Source organism: Salvelinus fontinalis, chromosome 23 (genome assembly GCF_029448725.1).
Source record: "Salvelinus fontinalis isolate EN_2023a chromosome 23, ASM2944872v1, whole genome shotgun sequence".
NCBI lineage: Eukaryota > Metazoa > Chordata > Actinopteri > Salmoniformes > Salmonidae > Salvelinus > Salvelinus fontinalis.
In genome coordinates, this window is record NC_074687.1 from 31,511,616 (window position 1) to 31,524,027 (window position 12,412).

General features: G+C 43.7%; 1 protein-coding gene across 1 annotated transcript; it reads left to right on the top strand.

Moving 5' to 3' along the window:
• The first annotated feature begins 10,908 nt into the window (after positions 1-10,908).
• On the top strand, positions 10,909-11,928 carry LOC129821124 (gamma-crystallin M3-like). Its single transcript, XM_055878443.1, has 3 exons — positions 10,909-10,975; positions 11,198-11,440; positions 11,594-11,928. Exons 1-3 carry the CDS (start codon positions 10,946-10,948, stop codon positions 11,891-11,893), a joined length of 573 nt encoding a protein of 190 aa, XP_055734418.1. The 5' UTR covers positions 10,909-10,945; the 3' UTR covers positions 11,894-11,928.
• The last annotated feature ends 484 nt before the right edge of the window (positions 11,929-12,412 follow it).

Genomic DNA, 12,412 nt, shown 5'->3' on the forward strand with positions numbered 1-12,412 from the left:
TGCAATGTTATTTTGCAATGCACAATTAAGTATTTACAAAGTAAGATAAGAGTCAGCTAAAACAATACTTATATGGTTAAATGAAGGCTAGTACAAATTCATTTGCATTTGTTTACAAATCTTACATTTTCACAACTCATTTACTTGATTGCACAATCGGAGAGCCCAGCCAACAGCAAGTTGCAGTAATCCAGACGGGAGATGACAAGTACCTTGTCGTGACATGACTTTAACATTATCTGAAGACTGTTATTTATCTAACTGACTACCTGGATATTTGTTACCTGATTAAATTAATCATCTCATTTGAGTAACCTTCCTTAACCTCTGACTCATTAGGGTCAATAAGATCGTTATGAGAGAGATAACAAGAGAATTGATCAGAGACAACACGCTCAAGTGCTTAGGAAAGGAAAGGGATACAGGTCTGTAGTTTTTTAGTCAGAGGGGATGCAACCAGTGGTCAGGGATGAGTTTAGTGAGGAATGGGAGAAGGTCTCCAGAAATGGTCTGGAGAAGTGGATAGGGTTGAGTGAGCAGGTTATTGGGCAGCCAGACCTCATTAGTCACAGGATTTAATCTTAATCTGATTTAATCTGAGAAAGAGGTCAAGGAAAAGGGTAGTTCTGTGTGAGTGGTACCAGTGGACTCAATAGGCTGAGTGAATGAGGAGCGGATGTCAACCTTTTCAGTGGTTGACAAAGTTGTCTGCAGAGAGAAAGGAGGGGGGAGACGGTGGAAAATAGTATCCTAGGTTTAGAGGCAGAAGCTTGAAATTTAGAGTGATAGAATGTGGCTTTAGCAATGGATACAGAGGAAGAGAAGGTAGAGAGGGAGTGAAAGGATTATTGGTACTCGGGAAGTTTAGTTTCTCAATTTTTGCTCAGCTGCCAGCAGCACTGTTCTGTAAGCTCGCAATGAGTCACTCAGCCACAGAGAAGGGCAGAGCCAGCCGGGTGGAAAGGGGGCAGTGCGAGTCATAGGATGCAGAAGGGAGGAGTAGGATCGAAGAGGCAAAATCAGGAGAAAGGAGGGAGGAGGATTTATCCAAAGGGAGAGATGATAGGATAGAGAGTAGGATAGGATAGAGAGTAGTGAGAGAGTGAAGATTGTGATGGTACATGACCATCTGGGTAGGGGCTGAGTGGCTAGGGTTGGAGGAAGGAAAGACAGAAAAGGAAACAAAGAAGTGATCAAAGACCTGGAGGGGGGTTGCACTGAGATTAGTAGGCAAACAGAGTAAAGATTACGTCAAGGGTATTGCCTGCCTTGTGAGTTGGAGGGGATTGGGAAAGAGTGAGTTCAAAAGAGCCAAGGAGGGGTACGAGAGAGTTGGATAGAAATTAATCGAAGGCAGACGTCAGGAGGTTAGTCGCCCAGTACGAAAAGCAGTGAACCATCATCAGGAAATGATCTTCTCAAGGTGTCAAGCTCATTGAGAAACTCTCCAAGGGCACCTGGTGGGCGATAAATGACAATGTTAAGCTTGAGTGTTCAAGTGACAGCATGGAATTCAAATGAGCAAATGGACAGGTAAAAGGGGGCGAAAAGAGAAAATCTCCAGTTAAGAGAAATTAGTAGACCTGTACCACCACCTCGACAATCGTCAGATGAAGAAGGCAGCTGGAGTAGCAGTGATTTCTGGGGTGATCCATGTCTGTCAGGGCCAAAAGGTCAAGGGACTGAAGAGCAGCATAGGCTGAAATGAACTCGGTGTTCTTGACCGCAGATCGGCAGTTCCAAACACTTCCAGAGACCCGGATTCCACATGGGTTGTGTGCGCAGAGTACACAAAATTAGAAGGGTTGCAGCCAAGGGGTGGGGACAGTCTGTAAAGCCTACAGGGAGAGGAGCGAACAGGTATAGAAAACACACTCATAGTTTCCAAAGCTAAAAAAGAGCAAAATTAGATCATCAGAAAATAAGTAGATACTCAAGTGAGAGAGTGGTGTGGAGCCTTCCTCGATGAATTCTGCAGAACAACTTGGTAGAACTGTCTTAGTTTCGCAGACAAGACTGCTACTGGCATGACCGCCGCTTACAGCTGCTGCTGAGGAACCATGGGAGACTACAGTACTAACACTAACTGTCAATTGCCTAGCAGAGATAAAGTGCACACCTCCCTGTACTAATTGCTGATTGCCAATGAGAGGAAAAAAACACTCACTCTCCAATACAGCCACTGATTATGAAATCAACAACAGTCCCAAGTTGCCCTTTCCCTTAATCCCGGTTGATGCGTCAACAATCATCTGCAAGTTATGAGCAGTCAGCAGTTCACACATCAAGTAGGCTACATGGAGCCTGGGGCGCTGGATATATACACTCAGAAAAGAGGTGAAACCACTCCCCCTCAAATACAGCCACTGATTACCAAAACAAATCACAAATTGCCCTGCCCCTTGATCCAGGTTGATGTGTCAAAAATAATTTGGAAGTTATGAGCAGTCAGCAGTTCACACACCAAGTGGCTACTGCAATGATTGGTAGCACCTAAAGTCGATGGCCCTAGCTAGCAAAAATACAGTACTAGACAACAGATGAAGACAAAAAATACACGTATCACTTCTGGAGATATCAGAAGTCCTCTAGCTATAGAATGAAGCACACTGAGATGGAGCCTGAGAAACTGGTTATATACACTCAGAAAAGAGGTTAAACCACTCATCCTTCTCCAATACAGCCACTGACTACTAAAACAAGTCACAAATTGCCCTGCCCCTTGATCCTGGTTGATGTGTCAACAATTATATGCACGTTATGAGCAGTCAGTAGTTCATACACCAAGTAGGCTACTGGGAAGACATGCAGTATTCAAACAGAAAGTACTAGTGACTGACTCTTTATGAAAGTGGTCCGATGAAGCAGACGCTAACCTACAAGATTGCTTCGCTAGCACAGACTTGAATATTGTTCAGGGATTTTTCAGAAGGAAAAAAAGCCATGGGTTACAGGTAGTATCCACACCGGTCTAAAGACTAGAGTTATCGCATTTAAGGAACAGGATACGGACATGGACGCATACAAGAAAGCCCACTACGATCTCCGACAGGCCATCAAACATGATAAATGTCAATATACTGTAGGACTAATATTGAATCCTACTGCACTGGCTCCAACACTCATCGGATGTCACAGGGTTTGCAAACTATTACGGATTACAAAGGTGTTAGCAGTTGATGTTACTCTTCAATAACACAGACCCCAGAGCAAATCAGGGGGAGAAAAATAGGTTTATTCAAAGAGGACAATTCATGGATGTTATGCTGAGAGGTACTCACACCTGAGAGGTGTTCATTCTCCCCTGTCCTCAGTGATTCTCTCCACAGAACAAAGAGACAGGATTTAGTTTTATAACCCAACCCTAGCCTGTGGTTGACCAATTAGATTTCCTTGCAATAAAACTGGGCCAATGGCCAAATAACAAGTATCCTGTTTCAGGCTCAATGCCTAGACATATTCCTCCCATGTCTCTGACCCATTGATCATTAATTTCCTATTACAGAAAAAACACTATTTTCATTTATCGTTAATTCCCTCTTGACCGTTAGTCCTCTGCGTTGTGTATTATCTTAAAATATTCTTACAAAGGGAAACCCAGTGACACAAACCTCCCAGACGAGCTGAACGCCTTCTATGCTCACATCGAGGCAAACAACACTGAACAAGGCATGAGATCCCCTGCTGTCCCAGATGACTGTGTGATCATGCGCAGACCTGCTGGCAAATGTCTTCACTGACATTTTCAACATCTCCTTGTTTCAGTCTGTAATGCCAACATGTTTCAAGCATACCACCATTGTCCATGTTCCTAAGAACTCAACGGTAACCTGCCTAAATGACTATCATCCTGTTGCTTTCACACCTATAACTATAAAATGCATCGAAGGATGGTCATGGCACATCGATACCATCATCCCAGACACCCTGGTCCCAATCCAATTTGCATACAGCCCCAACAGATCCACAATGACGCAATCTCTATTGTACTCCACACTGCTCTCTCCCACCTGGACAAAAGGAATACCTACCGTATGTGAAGATTCTGTTAATTGACAACAGCTCAAAGTTCAACACTACAGTCCCTACCAGATTAATCACCAAGCTCGAGACAATGGGACTGAACAACTCCATCTGCAAATGGATCCTGGACATTCTGACAGGCCACCCACAGGTAGTGAGGGTAAGTAACAACACATCAGCTAAGCTGAGCCTCAACACTGGGGCCCCTCAGTTGTGTGTGCTTAGTGCCTTCCTGTACTCGCTGTTCACCCATGACTGTGTGGCCACACAACTCCAACACCATCAACAAGTTTGCGGACGACACGGTGGTGTTAGGCCTGATCACCGACAACGATGAGACCTGGCAGTGTGGTGCCAGGACAACAATCTTTCCATCAATGTAAGCAAGACAGAGGACCTGATCATGGACTACAGGGAACGCAGCGCACCGAACACACCCCCATCCACATCGACAGAGCTGTACTGGAGCAGATTGAGAGTTTCAAGGTCCTCTGTGTCCACATCCCCAAGGACTTAACATGATCCTCTCATACCAGCACAGGTGTGAAGAAGTCACGGCAGCACCTCTTACCCCTCAGGTTGAAAATAAGTTTTACAGCTGCAACATTGAGAGCATATTGACTGGCTGCATCACCACTTGCTATGGGAACTGCACCGCCATCGATCGCAAGGTGCTACAGAGGGTGGTGCAGATGGGGCCGATCCCCCTTGTCGTCCAGGACCTCTTTACCAGGCGGTGTCAGAGGAAGGCCTGGAAAATTGTCAAAGACCCCAGCCATCCAAGCCATAGACTGTTCAAGGTGCTACCGCACGGCAAACATTACTGAAGCGTCAGGTCTGGGACCATAAAGCACCTGAACAGCTTCTACCCCAAAGCCATAAGACTGCTGAACAGTTAATCAAATGGCTACTGTCAGGATTTACCTAGGGGTCATGATTGGGGCTGTACAAATGTTTGGTGTATTAGAATAATTGATTATCCTTAAAAGGGGAAGACCCCTCCCTCCTTACATTTATAGGGTCATAGACTACAGATTAACAATACAAATTCATTGTAGAGGTTTAGTATTCCACAATTGTTTTTAGTTCTCTCTATTTCGTTATGAAGAGGCCCCTCTGAGTAATGTGTGACTGTGAAGATGGAGCTCTGCAGGGGAGTGGAGGAGATAAGGCTAGTCAAACATTCCACGAGAAATCAGCTTTGGGGAGTGGACGTTTACTGCTAAGTTTAAGATAACACTAAAAGCCATTGTTAATATAGGGTTTTGGTCTCAGGAGTAAAAAGGTAATGACTAGTAAGTGACATCACTAAGGCGGGACTTCGGTTTAATAAAACAACTTGAGACCTTTTGTTTGAGGCAGAACATACTCAGAAACATGCGTGCTATGTTCCTGTTTCTCAACTTCTGTCTGCAATTGCATTAATAAAGGTTTTTGAATTATTTAATTACAGATATTGTCATAATGCTAATTTCACCAAGGAACCAATGATTGACAAAGAAGGACGTAAGGAACGAACCCTAACACTACCCGGACTATTGCATTAACCCTTTTTGCAATGACTCTCTTACACTGACTATGCAAACTCACTGCCACGCCCTGACCGTAGATTGCTTTGTATGTTTCTATTTTTTGTTTGGTCAGGGTGTGATGTGGGTGGGCATTCTATGTTTGTATGTCTAGGTTTTGTATATCTATGTTTTGGCCTGGTATGGCTCCCAATCAGAGGCAGCTGTCTATCGTTGTCTCTGATTGAGAACCCACTGTTAGTTGTGGGTGGTTATTTTCTGTTTAGTGTTGCACCTTGCAGAACTGTTCGTTTGTCGTTTTGTTGTTTTTGTTTGAGTGTTCATATTTATTAAACGTATTATGAATACTTACCACGCTGCACCTTGGTCCTCTTCTCCTTCTCCAGACGACAATCGTTACAGAACCACCCACCAAAAAAGGACCAAGCAGCGTAGTAAGGAGGAGCAGCGCTATCTGGAGAAATGAACATGGGAGGAGATACTGGAAGGCAAGGGACCCTGGGCACAGGCTGTGGAGTATCGCCGTCCGCAGGAGGAATTGGAGGCAGCTAAGGCTGAGCGGCAACACTATGAGGAGTTAGTATGGCAGCGCAAAAGGCACGAGAGGCAGCCCCCCCCCCAAAAAATTGGGGGTAACACGGGGAGATTGACGGAGTCAGGCGATAGACCTGAGCCAACTCCCCGTGCTTACTGGTAGCGGCGTAGTACTGGTCAGGCACCGTGTTATGCGGTGAAGCGCACGGTGTCGCCAGTACGCGCTCATAGCCCGTAGAGCTATAGGCCAGCCCCCCACAAGTGCCATGCGAGAGTGGGCATCCAGCCAGGGCGGATTGTGCCAGCTCAGCGTGTTTGGTCTCCGGTACGTCGTTTCGACCCAGGGTATCCTGCGCCGGCTCTTTGTACTGTGTCTCCGGGGCGCTGGGAGGGTGCAGTTCGCCCTATGCCTGCGCTCCGCCCTTGCCGGGCGAATGTGGGCATTGAGCTTAAGGGAGAGGTGCGAGTGGTATGCACCAGATCTCCAGTGCTCCCCCACAGCCCGGTTCAACTTGTGCCTGCACTCTGGAGGGTCCGGGCTAAAGTGGTCATCCAGCCTGGAGGAGTGGTGCCAAGGCTGTGCACCAGAGCTCCAGTGCTCCCCAACAGCCCGGTCCATCCGGTTCCTCCTCCACGCACCAGGCCTCCTGTAGGTCTCCCCAGCCTGGTGGGCCCTGTGGCAGCCCCACGCACCAGGCTGTCTCTCCGTCTCCTCCCTCCAGGTTCTCCCTCCAGTCCGGAGCTGCCAGGGCCGCCCGTCAGTCCGGAGCTACCAGAGCCGCCCGTCAGTCCGGAGCTGCCAGAGCCGCCCGTCAGTCCGGTGCTGCCAGAGCCGCCCGTCAGTCCGGAGCTGCCGGAGCCGCCCGTCAGTCCGGAGCTGCCAGAGCCGCCCATCAGTCCGGAGGCGCAACTCACTCCAGACTCGACCGTCAGTCCAGTGGCATCCTCTAGTCCGGGGTCGGCGGTGAGGGTTCCCACTCCAGAGGCACCACTGAAGTGGGCCGAGCCAGAAGTGGAGCAGGGTCCACGTCCCTCACCAGAACCGCCACCGCGGAGTAATGCCCACCCAGACCCTCCCCTATTGTTTCAGGTTTTGCGTGCGGAGTCCGGGGGGGGGGGAGCTATTGTCACGCCCTGACCGTAGATTGCTTTGTATGTTTCTATTTTTTGTTTGGTCAGGGTGTGATGTGGGTGGGCATTCTACGTTTGTATGTCTAGGTTTTTGTATTTCTATGTTTTGGCCTGGTATGGTTCCTAATCAGAGGCAGCTGTCTATCGTTGTCTCTGATTGAGAACCATACTTAGGTAGCCAGGTTCCCACTGTTAGTTGTGGGTGGTTATTTTCTGTTTAGTGTTGCACCTTGCAGAACTGTTCGTTTGTCGTTTTGTTGTTTTTGTTTGAGTGTTCATATTTATTAAACGTATTATGAAGACTTACCACGCTGCACCTTGGTCCTCTTCTCCTTATCCAGACGACAATCGTTACACTCACAGGACTATACAAACACACACTCACACATATTCCACTCACACTCCAACACACACACACACACACACACACACACACACACACACACACACACACACACACACACACACACACATACATACAAAACACACACACACATGCATATTGATGCCACACACACCATTTCACTGTCCACATACGCTGCTTACACTATTTATTACAGTGCCTTCAGAAAGTATTCACACCCTTCCCTTTTTCCTTATTTTGTTGTGTTACAGCCTGAATTTTGAATAGAATAAATTGAGATTTTGTGTCACTGATCTACACACAATACCCCATAATGGCAAAGTGGAATTTTGTTTGTAGAAAATTGTTAAATACACAATGTAAAGCTGGAATATCTTCAGTCAATAAGTATTCAACACCGTTGTTATGGCAAGCCTAAATAAGGAGTATAAATGTGCTTAACAAATCGCATAATAAGTTGGATGGACTCATTCCGTGTTCAATAATAGTGGATAACATGATTTTGGAATAACTACCCCATCTCTGTACCCCACATGTACAATTATCTGTAAGGTCCCTCAATTTAATAGTGAATTTTAAGCACATTTTCAACCACAAAGACATGAACATGTTCAATCCTTCGCAAAGAAGGACACCGATAGGTAGATGTGTAAAAAAAAAGAAAAGCAGACTCTGAATATCCCTTTGAGCATGGTGAAGTTATTAATTAGGCTGCGGATGGTGTATCAATACACCCAGTCACTACAAAGATACAGGTGTTCTTCCTAACTCAGTTGCCGGAGAAGAAGGAAACTGCTCAGGGATTACAGTATTTAATGGTTGTTGTATGAGAAAACTGAGGATGGTTAAACAACATTGCAGTTACTCCACAATACTAACCCAACTACAGAGTGAAAAGAAGAAAGCCTGTACAGAATAAAAATATATGGCAAAGGAATTACATTTTTGTTCTGAATACAAAGCATTATTTTTGGGGCAAATCCAAGACAACACATCACTGAGTACCACTCTTAATATTTTCAAGCGTGGTGGTGGCTGCATCATGTTATGGGATGACTGTCATCGGCAAGGATTAGGGAGTTTTTTGGGTTAAAAATAAATGGAATACAGCTGTAAGCACAGGCAAAATCTTAGAGGAAAACCTGGTTCAATCTACTGGGAGACAAATTCACCTTTCAGCAGGACAATAACCTAAAACACATGGCCAAATCTACCCTGGAGTTGCTTACCAAGACAACATTGAATGAGTGTTCGAGTGTTCGAGTTACAGTTTTGAGTTAAATCAGCTTGAAACTCTATGGCAAGACTTGAAAATGCCTGTCTTTCGATGTCACATTGAGCTGGGTGAATGGAATGAATGACAGTCATCCAGTATGCTGTAATAGAAATAAGGCCATGCTCATGAAAAAATATATTGTCCTCCCTCAACTAAAACGTCAACGACCGCCACTGATGTAAATATTACCTCAACTACCTTGTACCCCTGCACATTGACTCGGTACCGGTACTCCTTGTATATAGCCTCATTATAGTTATTTAGTGTGTTACTATTTTCTACTTTATTTGCAAATGTTCTTACTTTTTAAGTCTGCATTATAGGGAAAGGGCTCGCAAGTAAGCATTTCAAAGTAAAGTCTATACCTATTGTATTCGGAGAATGTGACAAATCAAACTGTATTTGAGTCGAAGAACAAAATGGTGAGCTAAATAATGACTGTGTGTGTGTTCAGATTGATTCATCTGAACTGAAATGTGTGTGTTTGGGGTGGGGGTTCTACTGAGCTATATGGATTTTTCTAAGAACGTCAGACCAAGGATCATTTAGCTATTTGATTTGGAATTTTAAGACCACTTTAAGTATCAAAAAAATATGTAAAAATATTTGATGAAAACAAATATGTGGCCTTACTGCGATTAGCCCATACAAACGCATTGAATAACAGATTCACTACATGGAACAACAGATAGTCCCCCCCAAAAAATCTAAAGGAAGTTTGTTCTGAAGTCTCTGTCCTATATCTGAGAGACATAAGAAAGATAAGGAAACTTTATTTAACACCTTATTTTTGACACGAAACAGACTCCATATATACTTCCATTCATTTTTTCAACTGGTACCGGGGGACCTTCAGACGAGTCTTGTGAGGCCTGTGGGGGTCATAGAATCTCATCTTTCCATAGAGGGGTCATAATAGTTTTTAGGCCGAACCGTTCGGATGCTACAGACAATTTTGTGAGAAGACTGATTTTTGGAATGTCTCATGGTCTGACAAACACCACTCTAGCTCTGTCATCTTTCACTACAGATGCGGAAGGGTGACCTACGTAGGGGATGTGGTTATTTGAGATGCATCCAATGCAAAAAAACAGATATCTGTAGCTTAAACTGACAGGCTTGTATTGGGATTTTTTTATTGAGCTAATTAGATTTCTAGGGGGCCTGGACATCGACATTAAGGGGTGTAAACCCTTTACAGACCCTTACCTAAGTGTTACCTAATTTACTTTTTTTGGTGTTACTTAAAGTAATGCCAGAAAGGTACGGTATAATTTCAGCCAGTAGCACTCACGAGTCAAAACGTATCCCTGAAAATAGGGAACATCATCATCCATTATTTGAATTTTGGGGGGGATGCAATATGTATGATATGTTAACAATTACAAAATTGTAAAATATGTTACAAATTTGTAAGTGCTTAATAAGATCCTGTTCAATCTCCTTAAGAGGAATTAAAAAATGTAAAGATGATTGATTTATTGGAAATATTTTTTATAATACACAATGCTATTTAAAGTTTTGTAACAGTTTCTCTAGTATCATGGTTATGAACCACAAAGGTTAGTTAAGTAACTACTCACAATTGATTATGTATTCACTGGTTAGGAATGTCTGTCTACGTTAAGTCAGCACACTGAACAAAAGATGAGTAATAATACATAGTTTAACCTAAAAGATTTTCACTCTTAAAACCATGTGTGTGATTTCCTCTACTATAACATTGAGTCATTATACCAGCATTTAAAAAAGGCATCTTTCAAACCTTTTCAAAAAAGTATTGCACAATGTATGGAGAACCTTCCATTTCAAGGCTGTTACTAAATGTTGTAAACTCTCAAACGGTTTTGATGCTTTGTTTGAGAAACAGTCGATTTGGAAATAGCCTTTCTAAAGACTGAGGGATCCAGTCCCTGAAAATGTGGACGTCAACTCAGTAGCCTCAGTAGGCCTCTAGAGCATGATGCTGATGCAGGGGTTTGAACAATGGAGCTAGGGATTCTTTAGGTTTGGTCAGGTATAAAAGAAAGGGTTAAACCAGGTAGAAAGTCAGTTCAGGAGCAGCGACCAGCAGCACAGTGAGCAAATATGTCCAACACCAGCATGAACATGGGCAGGGTAAGCACTGGCAAGATTTCTTAGAATTATTTTTACTTTCATTTTCAGAGCTTGTTATACAAAAGGGCTCTTGTGCTCTACGCACCCCTAACTACAACATGATCATTTTACTTATCCCAATAACCTGGTTACCAGTGGGACTAAATAGCGCTGCAAATTCCTCTAAAATGTTTGTTTCCTACAATTGTTTAATTCAAAGATATGATTCCCTTTTATTTTCAGGCCACCTTCTATGAGGACAGGAACTTCCAGGGCCGCTCTTATGAGTGCAGCTCCGACTGCCCTGACATGTCTTCCTACATGAGCAGGTGCCAATCCTGCAGGGTTCAGAGCGGCTGCTTCATGGGGTACGAGCGCCCCAACTACATGGGAAACCAGTTCTTCATGAGGAGGGGAGAGTACTCAGACTACCAGAGTATGATGGGAATTACCGATGGTATCAGGTCCTGCCGCATGATCCCCATGGTAAGCCATATGATATTCAGGCTGCTGTAACAGTCCCACTAGAAGTAGCTGTGTGAAGTCCAAAATCACACAAATCATATTGGCCCTGTGAGCTTATCAACAGTATGGTGTAGTCAGTAATTATTTCAAATATTTGTATTTCCCAAATAACAGCACCGTGGAAACTTCAGGATGAGGATCTACGAGAGGGAGAACTTCGGAGGTCAGATGCACGAGATGATGGACGACTGTGACTCCATCCAGGAGCGTTACCGTATGTCTGACTGCCAGTCCTGCAACGTGATGGACGGCCACTGGCTGATGTATGAGCAGCCCCACTTCAGAGGCAGGCAGATGTACATGAGGCCTGGAGAGTACAGGAACTTCAGAGATATGGGCATGGGAATGGGAGGCATGAGCGGTGGCATGAGGTTCATGAGCATGAGGCGTATCATGGATAACATGACTATGTAATTTTCTCAAAGGTTGTACGGAAATTGTTGATTAAATTTATTTCAACATTTTAAAACTGCTACATTTTCTTATTTTTGTGATTGTTTTACTCAGAGCACTCCATGTTTAAACATTTCATTATTTTACTCTCCTGCATCTTTAGCATTTCAAATTTCTGTGTATATATCTGTTTTTTCACAATAGATGTATACTGATGTAAAATAATATCTAGTGATATTTAAAATCTTTAATTTAGAAAATATGACTTAATCCTGCCATATTATTTTGCAATGTACAATTTTTATGATTTTTAAATAAACTCACATAAAACATTTATAAGTGATAACAGAGTTATCTAAAATAATAATTATAGAGTGGGAGGAAGATTAGCAACAATTAATTTGCATTTGTTTACAAATCTCATATCTATAAAACCACGGTCAAGGTGTAATTAGACATGCAGCAAACAAGTATAAAAGTTGTTCTAGGTATCAATGTATACCTAAATGACGACCTAAATACATATGTATTAATGTGCAC